At 45.4% G+C, this 16,263-nt stretch overlaps 1 protein-coding gene across 1 annotated transcript; it reads left to right on the top strand.

Moving 5' to 3' along the window:
* Positions 1-87: 87 nt before the first annotated feature.
* On the top strand, positions 88-14,952 carry LOC114248780 (MICOS complex subunit Mic60). Its single transcript, XM_089738748.1, has 17 exons — positions 88-1,775; positions 2,167-2,363; positions 3,029-3,234; positions 4,357-4,398; positions 4,800-4,942; positions 6,065-6,191; positions 6,706-6,869; positions 7,664-7,756; positions 8,203-8,275; positions 8,983-9,083; positions 9,195-9,305; positions 9,810-9,927; positions 12,154-12,288; positions 12,586-12,867; positions 13,120-13,310; positions 14,106-14,194; positions 14,703-14,952. The coding sequence occupies exons 1-17, from the start codon at positions 1,731-1,733 to the stop codon at positions 14,878-14,880; spliced, it is 2,295 nt and encodes a 764-aa protein (XP_089594874.1). The 5' UTR covers positions 88-1,730; the 3' UTR covers positions 14,881-14,952.
* Positions 14,953-16,263: the final 1,311 nt, after the last annotated feature.

The raw sequence follows: 16,263 nt of genomic DNA, 5'->3' as shown, positions 1-16,263 counted from the left end.
CCTCGCTTCGTTCCGTTATCTATAATTTATTATTGATTTTAAGTTTTTTTTTATATCTGAACCTGAGCTAGTGCCTTGAAAATTCTTATTACGGATACAGCCGTCAACGACGTCTGCCTCGCCCGCTCCTCGCCGCCGGACGGCGCCATACTATCGCGCACGCGATTGTTATTTATGAGATTTTATGACCTGGTAACTAAGACGTTTAAGTCATGTCTTATTTTTGTTTATATTCTTATTTTTATGCGCGCTGGCGGGCGCACGCGATGTTTATTATATACCCCACAGACACAGCCCGCAGAGTTTCTGAGTGATAACAGATTCTGCGAAGCACTGCTCTTGCTAGGGTTAGTGTTAGCAAAATCGTCAGGTTTGAGCCCCGTGTGCTCACCTACACGTTAGAGTAAGTTGAAATAGCCTCTCAAGGCTATGAACATAGGTAGAAAAAAAAAGAACTCATATCTCAAGGTGGCGAAATTCACGTTGTACATGTCTATGGGCTCCGGTAACCACTTAACACCAGGTGGGCTGTGAGCTCGTCTACCCTTCTAAGCAATTTATTTAATTTCATCCCAGTTGATTAATGTCTCAAATTAATCTTCATTTCATTTCATTTCACTCCATATTATCATTTATCATAAAAATAAGAATATAAACAAAAAGAAGACACGACTTAAAGATCTTAGTTACCAGGTCATAAAATCTCTTAAAAATAATAATCGGGTGCGGACTTTTTGGCGGGAACGCGAGGAGTGAAGTTGTGTGATTTGTTCTATTTTGTCTATTTAGCGTTTCTTCAGGCTTAAATGTGTAATAACGGTGGTTTTATTAACTGTTTAGTATCTGTGAAAGTGTACAAATGTGGGAAAATGAAAAAAGGCCGCTGAAAAAGTCTCGGTAAATGATCACCATTTTACCGAGATTATATTTCATCCCACATCATCTCATCTCATTTCGTTTTCACTTCATTTCATTTTGTTTTAATTTCATATCATTTCGTTTTCATCTATATTTCATTTAAAAAAGTTTCCATTAAAATTCAAGAAGACTTAGCACCGGGTGGGCTGCGAGTACGTCCATCCATCTCAGCAATAAAAAAAAATGTTCCATCAGGATTCCACCTATCAGGCCTGGTTCTGAAAAGAATTCACGCGCCGTGACTCGGGGTCCTGCTGGTAGTAGTACCGAGGAATCCTGTTTTCTTGTGATCTTGAAGTACACAATCGAGGAAGTGAATGGTGCACCACTTAGGGTGTGTACAGCCTGCTTCGGGAGGTACCTGTGGAAGGTCTGCAGGAGAGAGCCATATCCGGGCTGTCACCAGTGCGGGCATCCGGACGATGGCGCTCACCACGCACTCAAAGCGTGTCCGCGTTGGGAGCACTCGCGGCGAGATCTCATCGTGGGGTTGGAGAGGGACCACTCCGGATATAACTATGTATCAGTCTGGCTCCCGTAATAAAATATTAAATATCATTATAGTATAGTATATAGTAATAATACTTAGCTCTTACAAAGCATTTTTGTGTATAAATTTAAATTAAAACTAATGTTGAGTTCATGGCAGAACATAAATATAGTAAGATGAGAGTGTAGAAACACAAAAGAGGTTAAAAACAGGTCATTGCTAATGTGGTAGATATCTGTCAAACAAGAAAAAAAATTTTTGAAGGCAGAAGCACTACAGAAAAACATAAATGCATGATTAAAAATAATCTGAAATCAATACAATGATCAGAATAGCACAACATGGTGTAAATATTAGAACAATACTAGTAAGTGTAGTCTGCATTGTAATATTAATTTGTACTTATATATAAAACTATTATAACTGTGTTTATATATTCAATATATTTACGGAGAAGAATACTACATGGCGTCACGAGATGCACGTGACACTATGTCGTGCGATAAGAGATTCAGTCTAAGTATATGTGTACGCTACGAAGATGGCTATAAAACTATATTCCGGTGATATTAAGACATTATTTTTCTTTCAACACGAAATAAGACCGCATTACAAGGGAGGTAGGAGTTCGTCTAGCTCGTCTACTCTTAGGCAACGAGATTAAAGCCGATTCATGCTAGGTATATGCAACTGGGACACGCCGGGATGATTTTATACTCAAGTATGACGTGCCGACTAACACTAATAATCACCAGCAGCGCCGTCACAGACCCCTGCAACTACAAGGGTCGCACCTACATCAGTGTACCTCCTTGTACAAGTACATTGACCCCCGGGAACGACCTCCGTGTCCTCCACCGCCCGTGCCGCCCCCTCCCGCGCCCCGGGACTACAAACTGTTCTGGGGAGCGATGACGGCCCTCGTGCTGGCGGGAGGCTTCGCTGCTTACGCCAAGTAAGACCTCCAATTTAAATTAATGACCACGTCGCAATTCATATGAATTGTTTCGTGCTCTTTTCGAAATCGTGCTCCTCAATTGCTGCCCTATCTTACTCCTATTCGAAGAAAAACCTAGATTCCTAGATCAGAACCCAGCCTAATCTGCTTTAGTGATCGAGGTAATCCCCTTCAGGTCTACGTCTTCGCAAATAATTGGGAACAAATCACGCACGGTCATCCGGCTCCAAATTAGAATTCCCTGTGTTATACCCATAATAAATTCATATATACGTTTAAATTTAATTATGTACATATATAGATCATATACATCCAGACAAAGAGCAAAAAACCGGTTCATCACACCATTGTTTGCCCGTTGTGGGAATCGAACCCACGACCGTCGCGTTGGCGCAACAAGGGCGTTGCGCCCTTGGCCGCTAACTACTGCACCGAGTCAGTCAGAAAATATTAATAATAAAATTATGAATATACTACATTTAAGATCATTTAAGCAGTAACTTGACATCGCTCGCATCGCTGATGCCCATGGACTGACTAAATAACAGGGGGGCCCGTCCATCCAAAAAAATGGAGATGTTCATTTGTAAATAATATAATAAGCCGTAGCCACGAGGCTGTAATTTAATGAGTAAAGCGAGTGAAACAGCGCTCTTGCACAGAACGTCCCCGGAGGTCAGAGATTGGCTGACGATCAATGCTCCCTGGTTCGATGACGTAATCGCCGTCGCGTACCAGGAGAACATGACCTACAAAGAGTTCATATTACAATGCACTGAAGACGCCAAGAAGTATTTGAATAACTACGTCCGAGACGACAAGCCCAAGCAGTGCTCGTTTGAGGAGGGATCGGCGCTGTCTAATGTTGGTTAGAAATTTTTCATGAAACATTTCAATGGAAATTCAAAAACTGCAATCCTGCAAGGAGTACAATTGTTTTAGCCTGTCCATATGTATCTCGCGAATCCGCAATGTAAGTAGCTGGTAGGCGCGTCTAGCGTGTCTTTTATTTGTGTAGTGTGCATGACGCACATCATGCAGTGGAAAAACCATTAACTCAATCCACTACTTGCTAGGAGCCGCATTAGGACTTGTTGAATGACAATTTATTTACCAAAATAAAAAGCTTATGAAGGGGACAAGTCAACACATTCACGGATATGTAATCATAATAATTCTCCTTTGGGTTTCTTTTCTGTAAGTTTGGTAACAATACAGGGTGTAAACACAAAGTGTCAACAGTGTACATCATTCATCATTCATCGTTTGAAAATGTAAAATATGTATTTGTCGTGATTAGTAATTTCATACCAAAACTAATTTATTAATTGCTTCAACTGTTCGATGACAGCCTTGAATTAATAGCGAATCCGTCAACTTATTTCTACTCATGATACGACCAAAAACGTAACCTTATTGCTAGGTACTACGGCTCATCGACTTTTGCAAATTAATTTCATCTTTTTACAGCGAATGTTACTAAATTTTACCTTTATTACAAAGCTGTTTGATAAGCCGATACAGTTGGAACAACTACTCAACAGAACACTAATTACACTTGGCGGCTTGATATACCCTTTGTGGGACACTGTATATATGTATGTGTATCTGTATGTGTATAAGAAATGAAAACACTGGGAGGTAGGTCGGGAGTTGTTATGACAATTTTTTAACGAATCGAATACAAAGGTTTTTAGGAATGCGAAGGAAGCGAGCAAAGTTAGGAAGGAGGGAAGTAAGAAGTGGGTGTAATGATTACCTTAATTCAGCGTGTTTTTGTAAATTTGATTTTATTAACTCATAAATATACATTTTGTTATCGGCATTAGGAACATTAACATAATTAAATAATAACACAGGCTGCATCTCCCAGTGTCAGTTTTATTTAATTAATTTAAATAACTGTTATGAGGCTTGTGGTTGATAATTACAAAGTAACCGCAAAAGTATTTACAAGTTCTTTGGAGTCAGTTTTTTCTATTGTCCATAGAGCTACCAGACCAGCCTGCAGATCAGGCACTCCGCGAAAAGGGTGAGACCAAATAATTATGGAAGTCTAGTTTAAGTACATGTATATTTTCTCTATAATTTGAACTAAAGAACAGTTAAGAAAAGAGTCATTGAATATTAATTAAAACTCTTAAGCTCTCTAAACTCTAAAACTTTTAAGAAATCATACATCTATACCAAAATGGTAGGTACAGTTATATAGCCTTTACATATTCAGCATTTCGCAATCGTAGTTGTCTGCATTATGCGGACAACTGAAATGTGGAAAATGATGAGAGTTCACAAGCTGCGAAGGAGTAGAGTCTTCATCGGCGGGGGCTCAGCATTGGGATCTTTTTTTTGCCCTTTTAGGCGGACGGGCATATGGCCTGATGGTGAGTGGTTATCGTCGCCCATTTAATGCATAATTTGTGTGTATTGAAGAGAACGAGTCACCGTGCGACACGCTGCCTCCCCCCGTGGTCACTAAGGACGTGTGTGAGATAGAGAAGTGTCTCACGGACTTGGCCGATACCGCTCTCAACAATTACGGGACGGCCCGCGACGCCTGCGCTTATTACAACAAGGTACACGTCAACACGCGACTGCACACGATGTCCGACCGGCCGGTCACTAACCTTGTGTTGTGCTAGCGACTTGGCAATAATTTTCAAAGGGTTGAGTAGGAAAGTAGTGGAGCACGGTCAGTGAAGCCTTGGGAAGTCCGAGCTGGTCCCTTACTAGGGGCGCAAGCAGAATGGGCCCTCCAGCTAAGCATTTTTATTCTCAAACCTATCGGAAATTATCGAAGTGCGTTTGATACTTAATTATGTCGTGTTTTTTTTCTATTGCATAGATGGGTAGACGAGCTTACAGCCGACCTGGTGTTAAGTGATTACCGGGGTCCATAGACATCCACAACGTAAGTGCCGCCACCCACCTTGAGATGAATTCTAAGATCTCAGTATAGTTACAACGACTGCCCCGCCCTTCAAAACGAAACGCATTACTGCTTCACGGCAGAATATAGGCCTACCCGTGCGAACTAATGCGGAATATGGTAGTCAGAGCTGCACCAGCAAAGGACTATCACGAGGCAATGGGACTATAAGACCTTCGGCCACTGGGACTCATAGCGATTAATTGCGACTGTCCCGGATTGTGAAATATATTTGTTCAAGCACAAAGCCACCATGTACTAGTTGGGATACCTCCTTTAGATAAGATGATTTTAACGATCTTAACTAGAACTTACCCCTACAGGAACTTAAAGCTTAAAGATGAAAAATTATTAGGGTTTGGATTCGTTATTGTTTCCTTGTAAAGTACCTAAGTCAAGGGCTCTCTGGTGTTGATTACTTATAATGCAAAGAGAACTTCTCAGAATAACGCAAAATATAAATAAATGAACTAAAAAAGATGCGCTCTGTTTATACTAATATATAAATCTAGAGTGGTTTTACGAATGTTCCGTTATAAAACTATTGAACCGTGCATCCAATTGACTTGAACTTGGTATCCATGTAGAAAATACGTGTACTTAATGGATAGGCTAATATTTATATGAGTGTTGGACACCCTAATAATAATGACAATAAATAATAATGTTAATTTTAAATGCCCAGCGAAGCGGGGGAGTACGGCTAGTATTTTATATAAATAAACGTGACCGGAGATGTTTATTCAAATAATGCTAAGTCTGTCTTCAGCTGGTCGAAGAGACAATGCTAGATTTCTCGATGAGTTCCCTGGGAGAGCTGCGCCACGCGATGCTGGAGCGGCAGGATCTCGTCAACACGTCCGTTGATAACGCGAACTACGCTGTCTCTAGATTAGGTACTGCATTGCTTCCTTTGTAGGTACTTATGTACATCTGACGATACGTCCGATGTTGTTGCAAGTGAAGAGTACCCCTTTATTTTATATTTATTGCTTAGATGGAGCCCATGGGCATCTACAACGTAAATGCGCCACCCACCTTGAGATATAAGTTCTAAGGTCTCAGTATAGTTACAACGGCTGCCCCTCCCTTCAAATCGAAACGCATTACTGCTTCACGGCAGAAATAGGCAGGGCGGTAGTACCTACCCGCGCGGACTCACAAGACGTCCTACCACCAGTAATTACGCAAATTATAATTTTGCGGGTTTGATTTTTATTACACGATGTTATTACTTCATCGTGGAGGTCAATCGTGTACATTTTTTGAGTACGTATTTCATTAGAAAAATTGGTACCCGCCTGCGGGATTCGAACACCGGTGCATCGCTACATACGAATGCACCGGACGTCTTATCCATTAGGCCACGACGACTTAAAATTGATGACTAGTGTCTAAATGTTTAACCAGATGAGCTAACTCGCTACTTCGAGTGCGGAGTTCAAGCACCCAAGGAGTCCCTGGACAACACCAAGGCGTTACTGAAGGACTACCGGGACAAGATCCAGACGACAAGCGCTAACTATCAGTGGGAGAACGATAGATCTCTCGCCATGGACAAACAGTGGCAAATGGTTAGTTAGAGCTGTAGCACGTTACGGGCTTGATAGTGTTCAGTTGATGTATCTGTGGGGCCCTCACTCTATAACCTGGCCAGTTATTAGTTCAGAATGTTGTATACCTTTGGATACCTTTAGGTAGTCTTCAGAAAAATAAGACTGATTGCGGCAAGAGCGATCTTTATTGCGGTTAGTTTTTTTTAAGGGATTTTATGACCTAGTCACTAAGAGCTTTAAGTCATGTCTTATTTTAATTAATATTCTTTTTTTTATGAAAAATGATAATATGGAGTGAAGTGAAATGAACATGATTAATTTGAGACATTCTGGAATGAAATTAAATGAAATGTGATGATATGGGATGAAATATAATCTTAGTGAAATGGTGGTCATTTACTGAGATTTTTTTCAGTGGACTTTTTGGAGGATCCCGAGAAGTTACGTTCAGCGGCTTTGTTTCATTTCCCACGTGTGTGCACTTTCAGATATTAAGTAGTCAATAAACCGCCACTATTACACATTGAAACCCGAAGAAACACTAAATAGACAAAATAAAACAAATCACACAACTTCACTCCCCGCGTTCCCGCCAAAAAGTCTGCGTTCAAATATTTGCGGTAGTATTGCCACCAAGGCCCGGCCAATTGTGCAACTCACTGGATCTCATGTTTGTCGATGGTCGGAGGGGCGCTCACGGGTTTTGATATCGTGCCTAACGTCAAAGAAATAAAATGAATTCTTGCAAATGTTTTAATTTTAATAAATTGAAATTGTTTTATTCAAATTGGAATGTCTTCGTCTCCGCACAGGTCGGGGAGGTCGTGGAGAAGTACAGCGCGGAGACTCAGCAGATGTTCCCGGCGGCCGACACCGACCTGCTGCTCATACACGCCACTAGATATGTACGTGCTCGCAGCATCGACGACTTGTCTATTTATTTATATTATAGAGTTTGTTTGTTTCAACGCGCTAATCTCAGGAACTACTGGGTCGATTTAAAAAATTCTTTCAGTGTTGGATAGTCCATTTATTGAGAAAGGCTGTAAGTTATATAACATCACGGTAAAACCAATACAAGTGAAGCACCAATAAAGAATGTTTCAAAATAGGGGTTTAAATAGCTCTATAACATTGTACAATTCAAAAATATTTTCACTTTCTACGTAAATGAAGTGGGGAGTAAAATTTAGCGTTATGCCAAAGTAATTATTCCACGCGGACGGAGTCGCGGACAAAAGCTAGTAATGTATAATGTTGAAGCCCCGACAGCTGTACGGACTCAACATTAACGGATAGAGCTGGCAGCCGGGGTGTAGTGCTGTTGCTAATGTGGCGTGGCGTGCTACAGATGCAGCAGCTGGAGGGCGAGGTGCGGGAGGCGCGCGCCGCCATGTCGGCCCGGGTCGCGCGCGGCCTGCTCAGTGAGTCCATCACCCTCTTGTTCCAACAGCTCTTTACTTTCGCGACCCATCTGAGCCCACGGGGAAGCAGTTCCCAGAGCGCGATGGCCGCTGAGGGGCTGTAGGAGACGCACGAGTTCGCAGAGTTGACAGTATTGTTAGTGCAGTCGACAAGTTCACAGCGCAGCCAGCAGGCGGTACCTCGTATCAACTCTATATACACGACATTCTTTTCTAAATTTGACATTTCGTATTTACTATTTCTAAGTTGATTTTATTGTACTTACATATTATTACGCGCTGGGGTTCGGGATAAATAAAATTTCACCAAAGTACAACTTAAAACTGTATTCAACACTTAAAACACTTACACACTTCACAAGCACCTTAAAACTCTCAATTCGCTTGTTCCGCTTCGCTTCAGGTGGTCCGTTCGCTGTTTCACTTCGAGTAGTACCGATTACTAACTGCGTGCCATCTCTACAACGCTTTTATTGCCGATACCTCATCCATAGAATCATCGAGAAGATTCCACACATCTCTTGTCGTAGTTCCCGCTATCTAACAATAGATGGCGTTGTAATTCTCGAGCATTCTGGACACTTCGATATTCGTTAGACTATTCGGCCATACATGGCGTTACTCTTACCGGCGTAACAATATTCTAGACTATTTACATATATTGTTTACAAAGTAGCCAGAGTCGAGTAACGGTGTCTGTTGCGCAGCGCTCCCCCAGGACGAGCAGCAGCGGAGTGGCAGGGAGGCGCTCATACTCGCCGCCGTCAGAAGGAGGCGGACAGAGATGGACAGGGAGTATAGGAAACGGGTACAGATTGCATATGCTATCAGTTGTCAGAAGGATGTGTCACCGTGCGGCCCCACCCCGGGCTGGTGGCACTAGCCAGATAATGAACTAGCAATGGATAATTGTTTTTAGTCTGAGGAGCTTCGTGCTGCCAACGAGCACATGATATCGGAGTGCTTGAAGAAGCAGCGCGCGGAGCACGAGGAGACGCTTCGCCAGCGCGTGCTGCAGAAGGAGATCGAGGTTTGCTTCAGAGCTGCTTTAGCTGAAAGTTTATCATCATTTCAAAAATTTGAGCCAAAAAACACGGTCGTTTGAAGAGATAATTCAGTTGCTTGTTTATTTGTTAATGTATAACATTTTTCTATATTAATATTGTAAATTTGGCGGTTCGTATGTCTACTGCCTTTGTTACTCAATGACACAGAAACGGTTAAGCGGGTGTGCATACAATTGTGCGTAGATATAGTCCGCGGCGCGCTCACTGTCTCGTGACGTCACAGTGTGCGGACAAGCGATGCCTGTCCCGGGGAGATGTAACATGGACATGACTACAGTGTCGGAGCAGTGGCCCACAGCCGTCTGCCCCACCCCGTGCTCCGCTTCGGATTCCATTCTGTTTGCTGTGTGGTAACCACCTGCTCGCTGTACATTCCTAACAAAGCCGGACCGTAGGGCCAAAGGCTTAGAGATGAAGTATCGTTGGCAATACATTACGAATACATTTTACAGTATTGTCACTTACAGGCGAAGGCGAGATTGAACAAGTTGATTGCCGAGAAGGTCGCGGCCGAGAAGCTGGTGCTCGCGGCGCAGCTCGCGGAGATGAGGAGTAAACTGAACGTGGTCGAGGAGAAACTCAACGGTATAGATTTTTTTTATTGCTTAGACGGGTGGACGAGCTACCAGCCCACCTGATGTTAAGTGGTTACTGGAGCCCATAGACATCCACAACGTAAATGCGCCACCCACCTTGAGATATGAGCTCTAAGGTATAGTTACAACGGCTGCCCCATCCTTCAAGCCGAAACGCATTACTGCTTCACGACAGAAATAGGCAGGGCGGTGGTACCTATCCGCGCAGACTCACAAGTGGTCCTACCACCAGTAATTACGCAAATTATAATTTTGCGGGTTTCATTTTTATTACACGATGTTATTCCTTCACCGTGGAAGTCAATCGTGAACATTTGTTTAGTTGTAGTTGTAGTAGAGTTGTATATTTATTATTCCCTCAATCACCTTGGAAAGTAAGGAAGTTATCGCGGTATAAGGCCTATCAGCTCGATGGGTCCGACCGGTCACCCTTCTTGGGGATAGAGTGGACGTGGGCGGTCTTCCATGAAGACGGAATCATGTTAGCGCAATCAGAGAGGCGATACAAACGCGTTAGTGCAGGCGTCAGCGCAGGGACGTTTTCAGAACCACTGCAGCGATGCCGTCTGGCCCACTCGACTTATGGACGTCCAGGAGTCGGAGTTCCCGCCTGACTGCACACTGTGTGAAGCAGATCTCCGGCAGGGAACTATCACACCGGGGAATGTTTAGTGGTGTGGCACCCCCGTCGTCCACAGTCAAGTTCGAGGCGAAGAGTTTGACCAGAAGGTCAGCCTTTTCTTTCGCACTATGGGCCAGACTGTCATCGGACTTGCGTAGTGGTGGGGGACTAGACCTGCAAAAATTTCCTTCTGCAGCTTTGGCGAGCGACCAAAAAGCACGGCTCCCAGAGGGATAGCTCTTTAGTCGCTCGCCAATTCTAGCAACGTGCTCCGACTTCGCCCTGACAATAACCTTCTTGTAGGACCTGGAAGCAGCGTTATATTTCCGCCTTTCCTCTGAGACGTTAGGGTCTTGACGTCTCCTGGCGTCAACCCATGCCGCGTATGCGGACAGCTTAAGGTGTGCAGCATCCCTACTGGCATTGTAATACCAAAGTCTGCCGCGACCCCCAACGGGCACCTCAGAGGAGGGAATAAACAATTCCATCCCTTGAAGCACCGCGTCTTTAAGACGGTCCGCACAGACGTCAGGATCAGCAGAGGAAAAGCAGAACCGCCCCCATGGGTAGGATGTGTAAAAATCACGCAGCCCATCCCAGCCTGCCGATATATACCGCCAAACTCTTCGATACCCGGTCGTCGTTCGACGACCAGGACGAGGGTGGTGGTATGGCAGCACGGTTAAGGCAGTAATCAGACGATCCAAGCGTAGCGTCGACCACCACACTTTATCCGGCTGGATCGGTGGTCAGCAGAAGGTCCAACAGAGAAGGCTCGTGCCCCTCAATATCTGGGACACGAGTGGGCTGTGGTTCTGGACCCCAACCACTCTTGGTGGTGAGCGTCAAAGCCTCTAAGAACTAAGAACAATTTTTTTATTTTTTGGAGAGTGGGATTGGGTGGGTAGGATGTTCGAGGCGAAATCATGAGAATACCTGAATAAAGCGCGGAACACAGTACGTGCTCGACCACAGGTTGCGTGAGAGACTGACCCAGTGCATGGAAGGGTCCCCAGTCCACCCTGCGTGCGATCGCCGGGATCCACTCTATTCTCCGACTCCGGCACGACGAGCGCATGACAGGACTTTACACCGGTTGGCGGAACAGCTTTCCGGGGCGGAGTTTAGTAGTGACACCCGGGTTCAGGTCCCCTACTGACCGGCGGGCGGCGGCGAACGCCGTTTCACTGGATCTCCCTATACCCCCGTCAAACAATCACGTCCCGCGAGCTCGCACGCACGTCTGCTCCGTATGTTCCAGGTACCATCAAAATTCACCCTGAACAAGAAAGAGGAAAGGGAAGGAATAAAACTGGCTTTCCAACCCACACGCCGGAACACAGCTAGGCTATTTGGCGGCGGACTGTAGTTGGAGGGTGGTCGCCAGCCAGTCGGACAAGTCCTACCACTGATTATGTGTTCAGCTCCCGTTTTTAGCACCACCTAGAGGTCACTTGTAGGGAATCTTGTAGGGAAGCCTACGGAAGCGGGAAGCAATCAACCCTCAAATTATATTATATTGAAGAAAGAGCGTCGCAAGGATGCAGTGCGCACTGTAACTGCGGCGCTAAGTGTGTGTTGTCGCGGTGGCAGAGCGGCTGCGTGCGGAGCGGAGCGTGCGGCGGGCGCGCGCGCTGTGGGCGGCGGGGGGCGCGCTGCTGGCCGCCACGCGGGCGCCGCACGCCGCGCCGCTCGCCGCGCTGCTGCGGGACGTGCAGGACGCCGCCGGTGCGTATGTCCTCCACCACTTGTATTGCGTACAGCGACAACACTTGCCCCCGGGCGGTACTCAGGGCGCCCACACACCACAACATTGCGCCACTCGAGGGTCGACAGCACAAGATAGCGCTTTCGTTCGAGCCTGTACTATCTGTTAGTTAACTACATGATAATATGGCATTTGGGTAACTGACAATAAGGGAGAAAGGTGTGTGTGTCTGTGTTATATTTAGCATGCTCCCAATATCAATTACTCATAGTCATATTGGCACTAATCCTACTCACTCTCTCTTATAAATTTGATAGGGGAAGACGACGAGTTTGTCCGCACAGTTCTGAAGTCGATACCGGACTACGTGCGGGACGAGGGGATAGAACTGGAATCTGTTCTCAGAAAGAAATATTATGAGGCGAGTTCAACGCACCCTTGTCCAAGTCCAGCTGTGGGGCAGCGGCTAATGGCGCAGGACGTTGAGGTGTCATTTTATGAAGGAGGCGAATCAAACTTGATAGTGATAGAGCTTCAGATAAGATCAGATTGGTTGATGACCTCCTATCCCTCGACAGACCTTATCTGGGACAGACTCAGTGACTAGAGACATGGTTGGCGTCTACACACGTAGTGAAGGAAACATTGTATCCCTTCAACCAAAATTAATTAATTACATAGTTATGAGCCCGGGGCGCTGAGGTGCACAACGGCACCGTCGCGCGCGCCCTACATGTAGTGGGTTCTCTTAGACTCGATCGATCTAGGAAGGCGATGTGGTGAGCCCTCCCAGTCATCTCGACGAGTACCGACGAATAGACTGAAGGAGCTCGTCTGATGGCGTAATGAGTGATCCGTATGCGGCTCATCTCCAGCACGGTGGCGCGGCGGGGCGGGGTGGGGGATACAGTTCCTCATGAGCTCGTTGCAACTGCTGCAGATGGAGAAGGTGGCCTTAAAAGTGGCGCTAGTGGAAGAAGACGGGGCCCCGCTGTTCGTGTACTTCCTGTCGTGGCTTCAGTACATGTTACTATTCGTAAAGGTACATAGCTCTCAGGTTTAAAACGCGAACGATCTTTTATTTTAATTTCTTTATGGCCCGTGAATATTGAGATTACTTAGTTAAAACCAAAATATAAAAAGAATACATAATACAACTGTATAAAAAGTTTCTAGTACTTCGGAGATGTGTTTTTATACAACACATTCGGTAGCTATTATACTTCTTAATACTCAATAGCTCAATTTGTTGGTTTTCTAGGAGCCCTTAGCCTGAGCGCAAATTATGCCACTAGTAAGTTGTGATCGGAGCCGCATTCCGCTTCATGTTTTCACATTTACGACGGACGACTTCCAACGCGTGTTCACGAGTATGTGATCGATCTAATTGCTATACCACGCTCCAGGGAAAGTCCATGTGTATAAACGTCTTGGGTGATGTTGGAATTGCGTGTTTGTTATGCAAAGATTCCTCTCGATGCGATACTCCACAAGTCGTTGGCCACGATTGCTCTTAGAACCCACACCAAACCTTCCCACAATGTTGCGAATACGGTCATCATTGATAATATCTCCGACTTTAGCATTTCAGTCGCCGAGTATGATAATTATTTCTCTCTTTGGGATCTTGTTCAACTTGGAAGTTAGCACATCTTAAAAACCAGCTATCTCCTCGTCTGGCGCTCTTTCAGTCGGCACGTATATTTGACGATATTGAGCACATTGGGTTTCGCATTGATTCTCATAGTTATGATTCTATCCAACACTGGGACGTAAACCGAGTCTATAACAATGAAGAATAAATCATTTGTGTTAAAGTTTAGTATTATTCGATTAGATATCCGGGATCCCGCAGGCGGAGTACGAGAGCTCCACCGATGTGCTGCCCGAAGATTTGGACACATTCGATTTAATGCAGAGGGCGCGGTTAGATGCTGTTGTTTAATTTGTCCATAAGCCACCCTGATCTCGGACCATCCGGTGCCGGCGGCGCGACTCCTCGAGGTCTCCTGGTAGCACCCGTACACGGACAGAGAGCATTGTCTTCTTCGCGCCTGCGACATTGAAGTATTGGGAGCTAACGAATATTAAATATCATGATAAGAATAGTATTTCTATTATATTGCTGTCCTAATAGTTAGTGGCAGGGCGTCCGTGCAGGCACCACCATCCCGCATATTTGTGCCGTTAAGCAGTAATGCGGTTCCGTTGGCGGATGGGGCAGCCATTGTACTATAAAACTGACTTAGAATTCATGTCTCAAGGTGGGTGGAGGCATTTACGTTGTTGATGTCTATGGGTTCCGGTAACCACTTAACACTACGAGGGCCGTGAGCTCGTCTACTTATATAAACGAAAAAACCTCCCAAACTTTACGAATACGAAAGTTAGTTATACTATAGTGATGAAGACTACAAGGTGACGTGACGCACAGGTTCTGGCTGGAGCACGGGTCGTGCGAGCGCGCGGTGCGCTGCGTGCGCGGGGTGCGGGGCGCGGCGGGGGCGGCGGCGGGGCGGTGGGCGCGGCGCGCGGGGGGGCTGCTGGCCGTGCGGGCCGCCGCGCACGCAGTCCGCGCGCACGCCGCGCACCTCGCCCTGCAGTACGTGTGACGCGGGGGGCGGGGCGCGCGGGGGGAGGACAGTGCGAGCTTGTTTGTAGCGGATACTTTAAACTAAAATTCAGCCGACATGATTGATCCGTGGTTGTCATTTTTTACCGTGCTGAGTTAAATTTTCACATTGACATATTATATTTATTAAAATAGAGATCCGAAAATAAAATTTATGCTTCTAAATATAAAAGTTACTTAATTGAAACTAAAACCTTCGTATTCGCCTTGCACCCGGCTCTGATATTGCCGACTGCATACGAGCGGGGGATGGAAGGGACGTTGGGGACGCAGCGCAGTACAGTAGCCTGGCAAAGACTATTTTAAGGGATAAAGTCACCTATTTAAAAAAAAACGATAATGTGTTAACGTTTACTGCATTTTTTACTTTGGTAATAGATAATATTCAAGAAAATTGTTTCGTAATGAGGGAGCAGAAGCGTATTGAATTAAACAATCTTCGTAGTCATATTCCTTAATCAATGATTTTAAATATATCAATTTGAGACTGCAGTGTCACACTCTGGTCCTGAAGTCATGTGCATTGTTCAGTCGCAGCTGCCTCCCTCTCTCCTCTCCCAATATAGTGGGCGCGGCGGCGAGGGACACAAGATGGCATTTTTTTTTTATGAAACAAGGAATACTGGTGGCCCGGAGGCCTTTCCAGTTTCACCAGGACAGGTGGGCGAGCAAGGGCTCAGTCAGGAGGAGTGGGATTTGCTAACAGCTGCCCGAGCGTTTCCGAAGCAGACCTAAAAACTCAAGAGCAGCTGCTTCGCGAATGAATCTACTACCGGATCGGAATCGCAACCCGCTGAGAAGATCGGGCAAAAAACTCAGCGGGCTGATGCATGGGTCGGGTTGCACATCGAACACTTTACAGAGTTCGACGTGTATGGTTACCGAGGTCCTAAGCCTACTCCTAGTGTTAGAGCCAAAGGCATCTAATGCAAACGTTATTGGATCTGATGGATCCGTAAAGACGTGGCAAGTACGTCGACGGTGACTGGCTCCTGCGTGTTCATGATTCGGAGGGTAATTAGCGGCGACAACGATAAAGCGATTATCGTGGCGCATAACTTATCGAAGTACCGTTCCGACGCTGATTCGTGAGTTTCCGGATCAATTCGGGACCCACGTCGTGGTGTCGATATTCCTCACGAACCAGCGGTGGCTGTTGACAAGCACATGTGTACCGTTTGTTTCCGTTCATTTGTAAAGAATAAAATTATGTGGATGCGGCTTTTTATTTTGCCGGAAGCAGTCTCCACACGCTCCTTCTGCTGTTGACAAGTATGTGTGACCAATGCGGCCTTGAGATACACTAAGTACTATTTCACTTAGCACTCATCCAATGTTAGGTAGAAATAAATAAATACAAAGA

The sequence above is a fragment of the Bombyx mandarina genome, chromosome 26 (assembly GCF_030267445.1).
Source record: "Bombyx mandarina strain Sakado chromosome 26, ASM3026744v2".
Lineage (NCBI taxonomy): Eukaryota > Metazoa > Arthropoda > Insecta > Lepidoptera > Bombycidae > Bombyx > Bombyx mandarina.
Note: the sequence above shows the minus strand (reverse complement) of the source record. Positions and strands in the feature narration are given on the sequence as shown.

Bases quoted from the DNA above. Each gene is read 5' to 3' on its own strand.
- LOC114248780 (XM_089738748.1), top strand. From the start codon at position 1,731: ATGATCAGAATAGCACAACATGGTGTAAATATTAGAACAATACTA. The intron at 6,192-6,705 runs GTACTGCATTGC...ATGTTTAACCAG, and splicing joins CTACGCTGTCTCTAGATTAG to ATGAGCTAACTCGCTACTTC. The intron at 12,289-12,585 runs GTGCGTATGTCC...TAAATTTGATAG, and splicing joins GGACGTGCAGGACGCCGCCG to GGGAAGACGACGAGTTTGTC.